At 38.4% G+C, this 18,687-nt stretch overlaps 1 protein-coding gene across 3 annotated transcripts in view; it reads left to right on the top strand.

Annotated features, from left to right (window-relative positions):
* AFF3 (ALF transcription elongation factor 3) overlaps positions 1 to 18,687 on the top strand; it is a 586,201-nt gene that overhangs the window by 395,720 nt on the left and 171,794 nt on the right. For all 3 annotated transcript variants that reach the window (XM_077133878.1, XM_077133880.1, XM_077133879.1), the window contains one exon: positions 8,022 to 8,073. In XM_077133878.1, coding sequence (XP_076989993.1) covers positions 8,022 to 8,073 — 52 coding nt within the window. The remainder of the gene's footprint in view (positions 1 to 8,021; positions 8,074 to 18,687) is intronic.

The raw sequence follows: 18,687 nt of genomic DNA, 5'->3' as shown, positions 1-18,687 counted from the left end.
ACAGATTCAAGAAAGCCAATGAATACTAAGCAGGATATATAAAAAGTCCACACTATACACACTACAGTAAAACTACAAGGCATAAGATAAAGACAAAAAATCTTAAAATACCCTTCAAAACTTTCAAAGACTAATAAATTAGCAGCCGACTTCTCAATTGCAGCAATGGAAGCTAGGAGACACTGGAATTATAACTTCAGTGAGTTGAGAGAAAATAATTATCAATCTAGAATTGTGTACTAGTAAAAAAAAAATTCTTCAAAGAATGAAAATGCCTTCACACGAACAAAAACAGAGAGCTTTTCACCAGTAGCCCCTCATGAAAATAAATTTGAAAAGATGTACTTTGTTTAGAAGAAATGTGATCCCAGCTTGAAGTTCTGAAGTGAAAACAGATACAATAACAAAAAAGTAAATATGTGGAAAATTTGGACAAATATTGATTACATGGAACAATAATAATAATTTGTGGGATAATAAAAATAATATAAAGTTGGGAAACACAAAAACAATAATACAAAATAGGGAGAGGAGAATTTGGAATTAAAATCTTCCAATTTCCTGGAATTATTTAGGACAAGGGTAATAATAGTAACATGGAACTTTGATAGATTAAATAACCATGTTGCAATTTTTAGGATGCCCACTAAATAATAGGAAAGGGGTATTTAACCTATAGAACCTACAAATTAAATGTGAGAATACCTTTCAAACCAGGTTAAAAAGGGAACATGAATACAGATCAATTAGTCCAAAACAAGCAAGAATATAGAGAAAATTAAACATAGATTCTGTGAAAAATAGAGTATACAAATAAAATTAAATCAGTAATTTAAAAAACAAAATAAAGGTGATACAATTTAATAACAATAACAAACATTGTCCAACTGGGAAAAAAAAACTCCAGCACTATGCTATTTACAACAACATATTCTATACTTAAAGATAAAAAAAAATTGAAAAAAAGTAACCAAATACAAAGAGAAAGTCATCATTTTTGTATGTAACCTAGAAATTTTACATAATTCAAATTAAGAACTCACTAAGAATGTATAGGATTTAAACAGCACAATTAGCAAGAACACATCACTCAACAGCAGTAGCATATGCATTGTTTTCAAGAGTACAGGAATCTTTTACATAAATTGACAACACACTGGGCCATAAAACAAGTTTCAGCATATTTCACTGTGTCACTAGCATATAAACATGGTCTGGCAACATGATGATGAAGTTAGAAATGAATAACAAAAAGATTATTAGGGGGAGAAACCTTTTATTTGGAAATTAAGAAACACTTCAGAAATCAGTAAATATTTGTAAATGAAAGGTGATAAAAATACCTAATATCAAAATAGGGGATTTAACTAAATAAGAGGGAATTTGCCACCTTAAATTAAATTAATTCATGAACTAAGCACCTACCTTAAGACATTACACAAAGAAGAGGGAAATAATCCCAAAGCAAATAGAAAGGATATTTACAAAAAGAGAAAAGCAGAAATTAATATAAAATAGAAGACAAAATAGAAAACCTCAGTAGAGCCAAAAGTTTGTTCTTTGGGAAAATGATAGAATTAATAAACTTTTTGATGAGATTGCTCTTTGAGAAAATAATAGACTTTCTAAACTTTTTGATGAAATTGATCAAAACAAAAAACAGATAAGGCACAGGTAAACAATTAGGAATGAAAAAGAAAACAAACTATAGATGCTGCAAATTTAAAAGGTAATAGTAAAATATGAACAAAATTATGCCATTTTTTTAAATTAAATGAAATTAGTATATATAATACTCAAATAATTCTATTGCCACTTTTAAAAATTGGCTTAGTAATTTTTAAAAAGTCGTTTCACATACACAACTACAGGGTTAGAAAATTTTACCAAGGAAGGAAGAAAATTTTGCACAATGAAGAAATAATTCCAAATTTAAACCTTCTTCTGAGAAATAGAAAAAGAGGTTACTATCCCCAACTTATTCTATCAGGCCAGCATATGCTTGATAGCCAAATTTGACAAGGACAGTACTAGAAAGAGAAATTACAGGCCAGTCTCACTTGTGAACATAAATGTAAAGCAAATTGAATCTACCAAAGTATAAAATGTTTTTAAGGGTAATTCATCATCAAAAAATTGTGTTTATTCTGGAAATTCAGTATTAGTTTTCTTTTAAAAAATTATTAATGTTATTCATTATTTTAACATATGAGAGGAGAAAAATTATTATTTCAATAAATTCAGAAAAAGCATTTGATAAAATTCATTATTCATATTTTAAAGGGAAAATTCTAAGCAAATTAGAAATAGATATCCACTCTCTTAACATGATAATGGTCTCTGCAAAAAACTTAGATCAAGCATCTTACTTTGTGTTGAAATATTGAAAGCCATTCCCCTTAAAATTAGGAACAAGACATGGGTTCCACTTGTACCCAATGTTATACTGGAAATCTGATTGATGCAATAAAATAAAAGAAATTTGTGTGTGTGTGTGTGTTTGCAGGAAGAAAACAAAATTCATTTTCTCTAATTATATGATTGTCTATATAGAAAACCCAAAAGAATCTAGCAGGGATATTAGAATTAATAAGAAAATTTAGCAAAGTTGCTGTACCTACCATCAATTGCATTTCTCTATACCAAGAACAGTTGGAAAATGCTGTTTTAAAAAAAAAATGCGAAGAACTTTTAACATTAGCATGAAAAGTGTAACTTATCAAACAATAAACCTGACAAAAGATGTATAAGTCTCAGCAGAGAAAATTATCAAACTACTGAAAGATTATTAGAGGTACCCTACATAGAGATATACTATGTCCTTGGATTGAGAGAGGCAATATTTTAAAGATACGCGTCTTTCCACATTGATTTATAAATTAAATGTGTTTTCAATCAAAATTTGACTTTTGTGTACATGGAGGTTGACAAGCTGTTTCCTAATTTGTACGAGAGAACAAAGGGTCAAGAATAGCCAAGACTTCTTTAAAGAAGAGCGACGTTGAAACCTGGTCTTACCACATTTAAAAAATATTTTAAAGCTAAGTTATGAAAACGGCAATAATCAAACTGAGCCACGCAACAGAATAGAGGAGCCAAAATCAGATCCTGGTGGATGAAAACTGGGTTCCTGGCAGAGCCAATAATGTTGAACAGTGGAGGGATCTTTTCAATAAATAGTACTCGAGCATTTGGTTAGAGGGAGAAAATTGAAATAAATCCTGCTCACACCACATATAAAAACCAGTTTAGGCCTTTTGAAAGACCTGCATGTGAACTGTAAATCTATCAAATTTCCAAAGACAGTATAAGACATCTGACCCTGGAGTAGGAAAGGATTTCTGGAATAAAACAGAAAAAAATGTCAAATAAAGGAAATATCAATCAATTCAACTACATTAAAATTAAGAATTTAGAATAGTTCATCGATACCAGGAAAATTATAAAAAGACATACTGGGAAAACCTAGCTGAGATTTACACATACACACGGAAGATATATATTGAGAAAATACAATATTTTATGAATAAAAGAATTATACGACAACATTTTTATAAGGAATGAAGAGGAATGTCACAGAAGAGCAGGCACAAAATATCTGTAAACATGAAAGATAATCCAGCTCACAGGTGCTCACTCAGAGAAATGCAAACACCCCAACAAGATTTCATGATAAGGATAAAATGAATGAAAATTCAGAATTTTGATCATCACAGATGCTGGTCTGGATCTGGCTCAGTGGAAAGTCTCATCTCCCACTGGTGGGAGTATTAATGTTTAAGCCAGTTTGGGATTTCCTGGCAAAGCTGGACATCTGTAAACCGTAAGACCCAACTCCTACGCACGTGCCTGAGGAATTCTCGTACAGTGGGATTCTTCTGGCAGGGAGGAACAACGCCCCAAGCTGCATGTATCATTATGGCTGAGTGTAGAAGTCAGAGTAAAATTCATAATAATAAAAATAAGTCTTAGGGAAATGCATTGCTTGTGATTCCATTCGTACGAAGTTCAAAACCAGGACAAACTAAAGCATATCTGGTTTACTAATATATACGTGGGTAGTAAAAATTCATCCAGGAAGGCAACAATTAACAGAAAACCCCGCACGCACTTGATGTGTGGTGGGGGGGTTGGGGGAGGGAAGAACACGCGGTCAGCGGCAGCGGGTGGCAGGCTGCTGTTACTCACCGGCAGTGCTGCATTTTCTGGCCTGGGAAGTGTTTTCACAGTTATCCATCTTAATTTTTAACAGCACATCTAACACATGCATACATATGCATATACGAAGTGTGTTAGATACATTACATGCCTGCTTTATTTAACAGTCTTTGGGGAAAGGCATAGCCTTTCTTTGAGGCGAGCCAAACTATGGCACGATGGGCTGAAAATGAGGATTCATTTGACATAAAGGCTGGAAATGTTTGCCTTCCTTCAGATTTAGTGACATTTCCTTCTAATATAGTCCAGGCCTGCCTACTTTGCTGTGTTGTAATTAATATTTATATTATTATCATATTGTAAATTCTGGTTATTGGTTTATACTTTTCTAATTGACCTATGGGCAATTCTATAAAATTAAATTATTAATTAAATTAATATTAATGAGGGTGGCTCATTAATAATTAGTGAACCAATATAAATATTTTAAATCTTGGCTAAGTAAAAGGGAAGGTGTAGCTGTGTAGAGGTGGGAGATAAGAGAGAGGGAGGAAAGCAGAGATGGGTGAATTTCCTCATTTTTCCTAGTATAGAAGGTGGTTAATCAAGAATGAGATCATTAAGTATATTTAAAGTTAGTGATTTTCACTAGAATCATTAAAAATAATGGAACTACGGGGGCCACAGTGGCTCAGCAGGCAGGGACGCTTGCCTGCCATGCCAGAGGACTCAGGTTGGATTCCCGGTGCCTGCCCATGTAAAAAAAAAAAAAAAAAAAAAAAACGGAACTAGTAAAAATTGGTAAGGAAGGTAGTAATATGTAATTCGAATGTTTAGTGTAGCAAAAGTTTCCTCCACCGCAGGATTCAGCATAATGCAGCTCAATTGTGCTTTCCTTTTCAAATCTCTTCTGTGGTTCATAGCGTGCCGCTGCTGATAGAGAAGACAGTGCTCCAGAAGTTCAGTCACTTAACGTGTTTAAAAGGCATCATTAGGTGTTAGTTATATTTATGCTTACGAGGCAGAGTACCTCTTATTTGTTGAATTAAAACTCTATCTGTTGATGGGGTGTGTGGATGGATGAGTGACAGAATGCTCACCTGCCATGTGGGAGACCTGGGTTCGATTCTCGACCCATGCACTCCCCCCCCCCCCCAAAATGTAGCTTTTTTTAGTGGCCTTTTGGAGCCATTAAGTTGTTCTATATTTCTTCAGATTGTACCTCTCGTCCCGCTATAGTGTTGGATTCTGTATCGAGAAGACATAGCGTCAGAGCAGAGTGAATGTGCCAAGCACCGTGGAAGGCACAGGCAGGCAAAAATGGAATGTGCATTAGAAAGAAAACGAACTATGTGTGCACTCCTTCCCTCTGCTCAGGAATTGTGGTTCTATATGCAAAACACACACTGCCCCCGAGCCGTTCTCTTATTTCAGCTTCTTAAAGATGGTGCAGGTTCCTTTGCCGTGACCAGTGTGGCGTCCGTCCCGAAGACCCCGAAATAACCAGGACGAGCCCAGACAGTCCTCCTTGGCGGCTCTGGGGCAGCAGCTCTCGAGCACCAGCTAAAAGTCCTTTTCTGAGAATTTTCTAGCCTGCACTCCTCATTTTCCCACGGGTGCTGGTAACAAGGCTGTGACTCTCAAGGCGTAGGGTGCTTAAGCATTTCAAGCTGATGTCAGAAATTGCATCACCTAAAATTTCAGGGTGTGTGGCGAATTTTGTGTTTCATTCCTTCCGTGAGACAAGTCATCGCAATCCCCGTCTCCATTCTAGGCTTACTCTTCCCCAGAAAGGTTGTTTCACTGTCAGCACTGAAGCGGCTCAAACGCGCTCTCAGACTGCTCTTAAGTGTCCTGCCTGGCCCCATCTGTTCTCCGGGGTGCCACTGGAACTTGTTCTGTTTGCCCTGTTGCCGCAATATCAGTGCTGCTAAGAGCAGAGAACAGCTCCTCCCTGCGCTGGCTCCAGAGCCCATGTGCATCAGGCCTGTGCATGCCTGCCTACAGGTTACTGGTCAGTGCTGTTGGTCAAGGTAAAACAGATTTACTCCAACACCAAGCAGAGGCTTTGTGTTTATTACTGATTTCCTCTTTTCTGCCAGAAGTTGTTTGGAAAAGTTCAATATTGCTTGCTGCTGCCAAGCCTGCGATTCTACATTCTAGATGAGGAGTGCGTGTGACAATGGATGGCTTGTAGACCTGAATTAATCACTTGACTCAGGTTAAAGGGGGAAAAATGGATGATTTATCTGAGAGGAATGAAACCTCCATTTAGCTTTATGTTTCTGACTTGGGTGTTACAAGCCCCTATATTGAGATTACAGCAGGAATTGCAGTTGCTTGATGATAAAATGGTCCTGGTGATTTTCCAGCATTGGAGTCAGCTGGCCAGGCCTTACCCATCTTGTAGACAAGTGCACCGCAGAGCTGGCCTGGGAGACAAGAAGTAATGCAAAAGTAGGAGCTCCAAAGCACATTTATGAGTTTCCTGCCTTTGCTGTGAATTGCAGTGTGGTTTGGGTGCTCTGTCTGATCAATGTTTGCTATCAAGGCAGTTAAAATTGATTTTATGGCTTTTTGTTTTTCACTAAACCGGCCCGCTTTCTGATAAATCGGCAGCCTCTCGTGGTAGTTCTGGCTCTTTAGGCCTTGAGTGATGCCCGAGATGGATCTGAGAAGTTACGCATATGGTGGACTTTCTTTTTTCGTAACTGTTCAATTTCCTTTAAGAAAAAGAGACGAAATTGCAAAGTTTATTTTTGAGCTCCATCTGGAAAATATCTTAGGGATGTGTTCATTCTGTAGTTTAGGGGATTATTCCTGAGAACAGGTGACCCGAGCTAATGTCGACAGCCAGTGAGAGGAGCTGCCATGCAGTGCGCTGACCTTGACCCGAGGCCTGAAACAACAGCCGAGAGGGTTCCGGGACATCGCAGGGCTTGACTTGGAAGAGCTCAGAGCATGCTGCCATCCCCAGACCCTGTTCTTGCAGCACACCACCTTTCCCTAGGGTTATGCAGCTCTCAGCACTGTGCAACCGTCAGCCACCCCGGCTGACTCACCCTCTCCGTCCTGACTCTTCTCCTTCCCTCCATGAGCCTCGAGGAAATAGAAAGAAACTCCTTGCAAAATGAGGTTGCATGGTTCAAACCATTAATGACTGAGGTTCTAAGAATCGCATTATGTCTACTGCAAGAGGAATTTGTCCTTTAAAACGACAAAAAAGTAAACTGTTTCCAGGCTCCCTTAACTAAAACCCATTAAATCCTTGATGGCCACACAGACCAATTTCTCTGTCCTCTCAGATGATCAGAAAGGCTTTCTGGTTTACATCTTATTCGCATTAATGTGGGGTCTCAATAATTCTTCCAGGACTCTCCATGGGATGTAATCCGTGAGGACTGTAGCATGTGGTGAGAGCCCAGTGTTCCATAACATTCTCTCCTCCAAGTTCTTCAGCCTGACCTAGCTCAGCTTGTTAGCAGATGGATCAAAGTTCAATATGCCTTGGTTGTATAATGCCCGTGGAGTTTATTTCTTTAAATTTTCTGTAAAATGAGCTTGGAAGGAAAGGGGGTTCCATCTGTAAGATATTCATCTTTTGGCATGCTCTCCCCTGGAACCTCTGGCTGTAAATCGGTCCTTGGTACCTACTCACAGATTTGTGCCTGGACAGTTGTATTGCAGAGAAGAAATTATTTTGCTAATCCAGTTCTCAGATAATAAAAGATGTTTTAAAAGCCTCCTGCTGCACATTTTGAAAGATTGTTGATATGAACACAGAAATATTTTTAATCTCTCTTAAATCTTAAAGGTATAACACTCACGTGTTGGTATTTTTTTTTTTCCTGCTTCTTTTTAAGAGAAAGGTGATGCTGAGCCGGAGAGTCCTGACAATGGAACATCAAACACATCGTAAGTCTCTTTCGTGTTTCTGTGGAAAATCGCCAGTCTTTAGAATGCCTTCTGCTAGAAAACGGGGCAGGTAACTTCTGCCAGTAATAGCAATGGAAGAAAACCTGTGGTTCTCTTTTCTCCTGACCATGTCTTCAAATGCATTTGGATGCAGATACATTTTGAATTCTTTATTATCCTTTAGCATTGTGAGTGGGAGTGAACCTGAAAACTCAAAAGTGCTTCATTATAAAGGTAGAAATATAATGAGATTTGAGGGCACCTATGGGGGAAGGAAGGAAGTAAACCTTTTAGGATTCAGTTGGAGATTTCAGTACTGTTATAATAATAGAACTTTTCACACATACTGAGAGATATTCTGTCCCACACACCTGGAAAGTACCAGTGTCATTTTGAAAGCCTGTCACCTGCAACCTCACCTCTCAATTACATGAAAAATACAGATGCTTCTGGAATCTCAAGAGTTTATTGATTCTTTTAATTAACAAAAGCAGTTTAAAACACCTGTGAAACGTGTGTCCCCCTTGCTATGTATTATCTTTTGCCTTCAATATTCCAGGGATCCAAATAAGTTTTTATTGATGCACTTGATGCCAAATCGGTATTCCAAAGTTTAAATAAGATCGTTCATAGGTTAACAAATGACTTTATTTTAGCTCCAGAAGAATCAGACACACGTTTCTCCTCAAAAATCTTTATTTTTGTCTCTTCTGAGGAGTGAGAAAATTTTGCTCATTCCAGGAGACCTTTGTGAATTTATTCAGGATTCTTATTACTAAAGCATTTAAAGTGCTGTTTATTAGAAATCAGTTTGTAATATAATATTATTGAGTGCCTTTTTTTCTCCATAGTCTGTTTCTCTGTCTAGAAAGATCCTTTGGCTTACGTTGGATGTCTGTATATTTCATAAAGGAAATAATTATGTTTGTCTTTCTAAAGATATTATCCTAAAAGTTCTAAGTAGTTCCACTGTCCTGGTTTCTGATGGTATGATGAATGTAACTGATCTAATAGGGTTAAAATAATTATTTTTTAAATTTCTGTATGTTGCAAAATGTAGTGGGAAAAGGGTTTGAATGCCATCTGGAGGCATTTTAGAGAACTGAAAAGGGTAGAAGAAGCACTGAAAAATTCAGTTCTTTTGAGTAACATGTGATACACGATAAGAATTTATACTTAACAGAATGCAAGCTATTTGAGGGTTAGTTATATTTTTTACCATTTATTTTATAAAAGTGTTTCTTGTACAAACTTTTGTTCCAATTCTTAATAATAAAATTATTTTAAAGACAGCCAAAGGAACATATATGTTGGAGAACTGCTCGCTTCTTATGTGCAGTTAATTTTACATATTTTTAAATTGCATTCAGTAGATGATAATTTTGTTAATGCAGTTTGATTTGCCATTAAAATTCTCTTTCCCTTATGCATTTCTAAAATGTCTATTCCAAAGGTACTTGGTTTTCAAAACTCAGAACCTTATTTCTTATAACTTAGATAAAAATAACTTCATTGTCTGGGAAATTACTTTTAAATCCTCTGGAGAAACAAGAATGGTGGCAGCTGGACACATCACCCCATCACTGCCTCTTTGGGTAAAGCAGATCCTTTGTCATCACTACATATCCTGCCTCTTTAACTAGAAAGACAGAAATAAAGAAGATCGGTGATTGCAAAACTCCTGTGTTAAAAGTGGAGAATTCTGAAGAATTCTGAATTTTAACCTCTTAAAGAGCTCTCTACCAATGATTCTGTTATGATTTAGCAAGAGCCACAGTATGCTGTAATTAAAGAGTGAGGACTCAGTGCCTTAAGTTCGTGTGACATTTTACATTCTTGTGTATAATACTTCATTTGAGCTTTATTTAGGTAAACACATAGGTTGGGCACGGACAGTTCCCCACATCTTACAGATAAGAAATGTGAGAATCAGAAAGGTCATTTGACTTAAGTGATAAAATTAGGACATACATCTTCAGGTATTTTGCTTTTTGCCACCTTATCGTTCTGAGGCATGAGTAAGTGTCAGGAGACAAAGCAAAGCCAGGAGTCAGAATCAGGTAGGGAAATCGGGGTTATTACTTGTCATGCGATGAGCAGCGAGCAATGAGACTGATTTGGAAGCCAGGTAGGAAGGACCTGGGATGTACTGATGCCTGAGAGCCCCTAAGGAAAACAGACCAAAAATGATGGGCTCCCTGGAGGCCAAAGGGATGAGGCAGACCAAAGAAAACTGGAGATTCCAAATCCCAGGCACTGGGAAAGGAGCTTCCCCACTGTTCATGGCTTGTGGGATAGGCCTGGCTTCGGTAGTGCCTACACATCCCTTCTGCATGTATAATTCCATGAACATGTGAATCACGTAAAGCCATTTTATGGGCTTCAATTTCAGTGTAAAGTTGGGAGCTCTCCAGAGGGAAGAACATTTCCTGAATAAGAAATCTCTTTCCTCACTGGCTCCCTTTAAAAGCAGGAGATTAATCTTTATTATAGATTTTTCACAATCATTGCCTGATGGGACACAGTCATGCTGGGTAACATTTGAAGATCCCTTTAGGATACGTTATTTCATCATTCTTTGAGTATTCATAAAGGTGAAATCTATTATTAACAACAAAAAATGTCATTAAAATTTCTGGGACAGAGTGCCAGTTCTAATGATGGAAAGCTTACATTGGTCTACCTCTCCCATAATTAACTGTTATAAACTATGGACAAAATTTGTGTTTAATTATTTGAAGGCATTAGAAGATGACTAAAGGGAATTTGATCCTTGAAAAAAGTGCTGGGAAAGATGAATGTTTATACAGCTTCTCCCCTAAGGAACTCCCCAGGCCACAAAAAACAACTGACATTCAAGCAGAAAGCCACAATGTTACTGGCTTAAGGTGTCAGAGGGTGGAGTTCAAGACTGTCAGAGTGACAGGGACTTCAAGGTGGAAATCCTAAGAGGGAGTCAGAGAGAGTAGAACCCCGATTCTGAGTGTAAATTCTCCTCAATTCTCAACTAATCCCTCAACTGCGGTGTTGGGAGAGGCAAAGAACCCACGGGGAAGCAGTACCTGGAAAACTGAAAAGGCTTAGCAGAGGTGTTAGCCACTGCTGGAGAGGCAGAAGTCCGAGTTCAAGTTGCAGGCAAGTCAGAGGAGCTGTTTTATTGTTTTATTGAAACCCCGGAAGAGCCATGCCTCAGGAGTAAAGGCTGTGTCCCAGAACTGAGGGCCTCCGAAAACTAAGGGCCCAACAAAAACAGACCCTTCCTAACAAAATGTAACATTAAGCAGCCACAAGTTCAAGATGATCAGCTAGTAATTTAAGTGCCTGATAGTAAAAACAAACAGCATTGTTTAAAGGAAGAAAGATATTTTAGAGTCTCTACCACATATCATTTATAATACCCGTTATGTAGATAAACATTAATAGGGGTATGAAGAAATAGGAAAATGTGATCCATTCGCAGTAGAAAAATTGGTCACCATAAAAGGCCCGGAGGTGACCTGGATGCTAGAATTTACAACAGGAACTTTAAGGCCACTATTATAATATGGCCAAGGATATCATGGCAAACGTGGACATAATGATTAAAGAGAAAGAAAATCTTAGCACAAAGAACCAAATGAAAATAATGAAACTTAAAACTACAAATTTGAAACAAAAACGTCACTGAATGAAGTGGAGATAGGTAAAAAGTCAGTGAAAAGTCAGATTAATAAAACTAATCTAATGTGAAAAACACTGAGAATAAAGATTAAAAATAGTGAAGTATGGGATAGTATTGAGCAGTCTAATGCACATGTATTAGAAGAGAGATAGAAAACAGAGAACGAGAAGAGAGATAGAAAAGGTCATATAATATATATTTGAAGAAATAATAGTTAAAATCTTTCCAAACTTGGTGAAAAACATTAAAGATAGATCCAAGAAGCTCAGCAAACTCCAAGCAGGAAAAATGTGAATATAGCCTCACATTGACATATTATAGTCAAATTGCTGAAAACTAAAGACCGGGAAAATCTTGAAAGTGTCCAGAGAAAACATGCATTAGATGTATCATTATGTATTTGGCATAATTCAGTGCCATTGATGATTTAAAAAGGAAAAAAAAATCTTACCAAGCTAGCACTATAAGCTAACTCCTTGAAACTGATAAAGGATATCTACCCAAGAAAAGGGCTACTAACATCATATTTAATGGCAAAAGAATATGTTTTCCTTCTTTCCTTCTAACATTTGGAACATAGCAATGATCCCCTTTTACCACCTCTAGTTAACATTGTACTGAAGTTACTAGTCAGTGCTGTAAAGCAAGTAAAAAAAATAATATAGAGATTGAAAAGAATAATTGTTTATAGAGACAATCCTAAGAAACCTAAAAAACTAGTAGAATCAGTAAGTGAATTTAGCAAAATTAGTATAAAAAAGCAATCATATTTCTACTTATGGACAATAACCCATTGTAAAATAAAATCTAAAATCAATCTCATTGACAATGACTTCAAAAAACATAAAATACTTGATAACATTAACAAAAGGCATGTAAGACCTGTCCAGTGAAAAACAACACATTGATGAGAGAAATTAACAAAGACATAAATGAATGGAAAGATATATCATGTTCATGGATTGGAAGACTCAGTAATGTTAATATGTCAATTATTCTCATATAGAGATTCAAAACAATTGCTCTTAAAAGATCAATGGAACTTTTTTGTAGAAATTGATAAGTTGATTCTAACTCTTTTGTAAAAGAACAAAGGACCTAGAATAGCTAAAACAAACTAAAAAAATAAAGTGGAAGCCCTTACACTACCTGACTTCAAAATATATTATTAAAGTAATGAAGGTAGTGGTAACATATGAATAGGAAAATAGATCAATGAAACGAAAGTAGAGTCTAGAAATAGACCTACACACATATGGCCCATTGATTCTCCACAAAGGAACCAGGCAGTTCAGTGGAGAATGCCAAGTCTTTTCAACGAATTATACTGGAAAAACTACTGGCAATTAAAATGAACCTCAAACCACATGTGTTTGAGGTGAGCCATAGACTTCGATGTATAAGCTAAAACTGTAAAGCTTCTAAGTGGCAAACAGGAGAAAATCTTCACTACCTGAGGATAGACAAAGATTTCTTACAGAGATCACAAAAGTACTCAACATAAAAGAAAATCTTGGTGAGTTAAACTTCAGCAAAATTTAAAACATCTGCTCATCAAAATGAAAAAACAAGCCACAGACTGGGAGAATATATTTGCAGTATGTATATCTGATAATGAATTTGTATCCAGAATAAATCTAGAACACTGACAATTCAAAAGCTAAATGATAAAAAACCAACCTTTTTTATTGGGCAAAACTTTGAACAGCTACGTTACAAAAAAAGATCATTCACATGGCCAGAAAGTGATGAAAAGTCTCATAGATAAATGACATTCGTCATCACGGAAATACGAATTAAAACCACTGAGCTGCTTCTACACACTGACGGCACCAAGTGTTGGCAAGAATGTGGAGCAATTGGAGCTCTCACGCATTGCTGGTGGAAGTACAAAATCGCCTAAGTATGTTTTAAAAGTGTTTGTTTCTTATAAGGTTCATACTGACCATATTACCCAGCAATTCTATTCCTAGGCATTAGTGCAAGAAAAGTGAAAAGCGTAAGGTCACAAAAATAGTTGTACAAGAATATGCAGTTCTGCTCATAATTGCCAAAAACTGAAAACTACTCCAATGGCTGTAGACTGGAGAATGGATAAACAATTGTGATATAGTCATACAATGGAATACTTCTAATCAATAAAGAACAAACTGCTCAAAAACACAGTAATATAAATCAATCACAGAAACATTATGTTAAACAAAAGAATCCATATACAAAAGAGTGTATACTGTATAACTTGATTTATATGAAATTCACCAAACCGTCGTAATTAATCTAGGAAGATAGAAATCACAATAGGGCTTGCCATCAAGGGTCAGAGATTGTCTGGAAGAGCCGTGATATTCTTTCTGGAGTGACGAAAGGATTCTGTATCTTTATTTACGGTGTGTAACAAGGATGTACAGATCAAAACTCACTGAATTTTATACTTATGAGCTATACATTTCACTGTTTGGAAATCTTACCTCAATTGAAAAAAAATGTATATATACATGTACACACACACATTTAGAATAAAAATATTTATGACAGCTTTTCTACTTAGTGATAAGAATAATTAACCTGTTTTGAGCACTTACCTTGACCAGGTACTAGTCTTAACACTTGATATGTTTTGTTTTTTAATCCTCACAACAACCCGATTAATTTATCCTCTAATCCTTATATAGCAGTCCAGTAGTACCCCCATTTTAAAGGCAAAAGCAGACCAGTTAACGTCTCTGCATTTGTATAGCTTGATGTGGCAAAGCCAGTATTTGAACCATGGAGGCCCAGCTCTTTGCCCCTGTCCTATTCTGCTATCTCAGAGCTCGTAGGTGGTTAAGAGACAGGAGCCTTTGAAGGAAGAACAAATAGTTGAGGAAGAGCAGGCCGAGAGCCTGCCAGACTGTCACCTGCACGAGGAAAATTATAGGAATAATGAGCAGATGGAAATTTCCAAGATTCTGTGGAGGCTATAATTTGTCAGGGTCAGTGCTTGCTTAATCCAGATTTCCCAATCATTGACATTTCTCAGAAATCCCTAAGGGAGGACCCACCTAGTTTGTAGATGACCCTCCAGTGACCAATGTAACCGTCATCCTAAAGAAAAAATGAAAATTTGAAATGGCCTTCATAAATTAAAGAGATGGGATTAAACACAAAGCATTGTAGTACTCCTAGGAGAAAAATAAAATAAAATGAGGTGGGAGATGGGCCCGTCCAGGTGTGCACGTTGCACAATAAAAGATATGGAAATCATGATAAGATCAAACTGAATTAGAGCTACACCTGCAATGTTGCTTCTTCAAAAGTTAGTAGAAGAGTTGGAATTAATATATGTAAAGTGCCAGTTACCTAATGTGTACCCAATAAATAGCTGTTACTGTTACCAGAACATGATTCATGATTTGTCACAGCCTGAGAGCAGCCCTGCAGTTAGTATTCAGAGCTTTATCAAAATCTTAATCTCTCCTTTTTAAAAAAAAGACTTAGAAAATGTAGAAAGTGTTAAGGTTGTAAAAACAGGAGTTAGAAGTTATTAGAAAGTTTGAAAGGGTCTTCTCCTGCTGCCTGGGGAGAAAGGCCAAGCATGGGTTGGCTTCAGAGATGTCAACCAGAAGGCACTTTAGCTGAGAGACCTCAGAGGATGGAACTGCAAGAGGGAATCAGTGGCTCTATGCTCTCCAGAGTGAAAAATGCATTGCCCTAGGGAGGCTGAAGATTCACGTCCTTACTGAGTTCTCTTTAAAATAGGATATTCTTGGAAGGTTTGGACCTCATCGACTGGTGGGACAGATTCATTCTAGATGATACCCAAAGGTCCTTTCCAAGTGTAGAACATGTAACTCATGCCTCATTTGTAAAGATGAACATGTCACATGTTCAGTTCAATGAAAAATATTCATTAGAAATTTCTTATGCCCTTTGTAGAGTATTTTAGAATATGTTAAACACGGAAAGAAAAATACAAAGAACAATTAGGTGCTATAAAGGAATCTATTATGTATGTGCAATTTTTAATAAAGTTGCACAAATTGGTCATATAATAGATTCTGGAAGTTGAGAGATCACGGTCAATTTGAGAATTGTTACTGAAAGATGTTATTTTCTTTTTCAGAACAACTTGAAACTTTCCTGATATTTATTTTGGTCATAATGATCCATGTCCGAAATGATGAACTGTGGCTGATCTTTCAGTCTACAGGGTTTCTGTCCCCAGAGACCTCCTTTCCGTATCTGTTTAAGTGATTTTCCAGGGTCATGTCTGTTAAGAAAATTACAATATAGCCTTTGACTCATGAAGTTTGCCAGATCCTGCGTCTCCATCTCCTAAGCACAAGAATAAAAAATAAAGTAGGAAGGTGTATTAGTCAGGGTTCTCTAGAGAAACAGAACCAACAGGAGATATTTGTAAATATAAGATCTATGAAAGTGTCTCATACAACCATGGGAATGCGAGAGTCCCAAATCTATAGGGCAGGCTGTGAGACTGGCAACTCCCATGAAGGGTTTTGGTGAACTCCACAAGAGAAGCTCACTGGCTGAAGAAGCAGTGAAAATTCTTTTATCTCCTGTGAAAGTCTTCAGGTGATTGGTTCAGATCCATCTGATTGGATTATTTCATTTATGGGAGACACACCGTTAGTTGATCATAGATGTAATCAGCCACAGCTGCAATCATCTGACTGATGATGTAATATACCAGCCTTCTGGTTTATCAACCAGCCATGAAATATCCTTACAGCCATGAAATATCCTTGCAGCAATGGTCAGGCCAGTGCTTGCCTGACCAGACAGCTGGGCACCATCACTTGGCCAAGTTGACACTAGAACCCAACCATCACAGAAGGGCTCTTCAGGATTTTGGACCCCTCGTTATGGAGATGCATAGATTAGATTGAAACTGAGAGGCCCAGCTTAGTGCACAAAAGAAATACTTAGACTCCCTGCTTGGATACCAACAAGTCAGCTTTGGGTTGAATAACATTGAAGAAGAGATGGGAAGGAAGTTATGTCAGTTTTACCTGAGAAAGAAGTTGGAAGTTACTGTTGTGTTCTCTGTAGTCTCAGATTAAAACACTCACTGAACCCAAGAAGTAGATTGGAAATCATGCCATCCCAGAACGAGACAAAAAGCTCATTTTCCATGTTCTGACACCACCCTAGAAGGCCCATGGTCCCAGAAGCACTAAATGGAACTTCTTACCTGAAGTTAGGGACTCTGTTCCCTGTCCTCTGTTTGGTTCCCCAGATGCTCACACCTTCTCTTTCCTCTTCTCCCAGGCTCCATCCACATTGACCTCTCCACACAGTGTAATCCAGGTCAGGGTTTCTCAGACTCTTTTTGAACATGACCTAAGGGGTAAGAATTACATTTTCCATCATAACCTAAGAAAGTGTGGATACAGAAACAAAAGTGTCAACAAATCACCTGGCATTACATGGATATTTTCTGTTCTTGTCATACTTTAAAATGTAGATTGCAATCCACATAAATGCACTCTTATTACCACTGTTCACAGAATATCGATATAGGTTACTGCCCAACTAATGGATACTTTTGTGCCCAAGAAGTGAGGAAGGAAAAGGAAATGACATGTACTGAGATCTGCCCTGTGTCCAGTCCTGGCTTTAGGGAAATGAGCTCGTCAATGGCCTTCAAAGGTGAGATTTTCTTCCCCCATCTTACAGAAGAGGAGACCAAGGCTCCAAGAAAACTGGTCCAAAGTCTTGCAGCTAGTGAATCTACCCCACTCTAATCTCTCTCTATCCCTGGCCAGAATGGACTCATCCATCCGGCTTCCTGCAACCCTGTTCTCAGACAACCTGTAAGTGTACAAAGGGAGCCTGGGACACCTTCATTCAGAGGACCACAAATCTGGAAACATTAGGACCCACCACAGACTCAGGAAGTAGGTTTCTAGCATGTATGTTTGGGAAAAGGCAAAGCTGTCTCAATGATCCCCTTTTCCCATAATGAACTGTTTAATCCATTTGTGACTAAAGCAGACCCAGAGAGACTTCTGGGAAGATGGTTGACTAGAGTACCTCGAGATTAGCCCTGCTCCATGGAAAAGTTAGAGAAGGGACAGGAGGGCAACTGAGGTGGCAATTTGGGGTGCAGCTGACCTGGGAGAGCCTTTTGCACTGCATGTGGCAGCCCTGGTTGTAGAGACCGAGGATCTGAGAGGGAGAAAGCTGGAGCTTGGCATGAAAGTGTGGAGCTGCGGAGCCCATGGGAGTGCACAGACGGCAGCTGGAGACCAGGAAGTAAGCCAGGCCGCGTTCCTTGGGCACGCTACCCTCACCAGCACAGCCCTGTGACCGGCAACTCACCCTACACCCCACGTACCCGAACCCAGTCACCTGCTTCCATTCCCCACGCTCAAGGCACCCCCACCCTACCAACCCCCAGTGCACGTACCTGCGCCACACACCCATCCCAAGTGCAGCCCTACCCACCTCTCCTGCACCTCTCCTGCACCCCTCCTGAGCATGACCTCCCCTTCCTGTTCCCTGCAGGCTCATAAAGGTTATGGACACTAACCTCCATACCTAGGCTACCCCTGCTCCTCTGCACATAGTGTCGCACAACCTCGCCCCACCCTGCCTGAGTTCTGCATGTCCGTTTACAGCACTCCCAGGCCCACACATGCACACAGGCCCACAGTCACAGGGAACCGCACTTCACAGCAGTCCCAGAACAGTGCATGTTCATGGCCCTCAGCCTCACTTCCCAGCTCTGAGAAAGTGCGGACCTGTGCAGCTGGATCACATCTTCCCCCAGTCCATGAAGGCATAATGCCAACCTGCTGCCACAGCTCTATGCATATACATAGAGGGCTCTGTGCCTTAGACCAGTGCAGACCAGGGTTATGTCCCCCAAACTGGTGCACCTGCCCAGCTACATCTTCCCTGGCCTCTGGGTGCCCACATTCACAAGCATCAGCATAACATCCTCAACTTGT

This window comes from Tamandua tetradactyla, chromosome 17, assembly GCF_023851605.1.
Source record: "Tamandua tetradactyla isolate mTamTet1 chromosome 17, mTamTet1.pri, whole genome shotgun sequence".
NCBI classification, from domain to species: Eukaryota; Metazoa; Chordata; class Mammalia; order Pilosa; family Myrmecophagidae; genus Tamandua; species Tamandua tetradactyla.
Note: the sequence above shows the minus strand (reverse complement) of the source record. Positions and strands in the feature narration are given on the sequence as shown.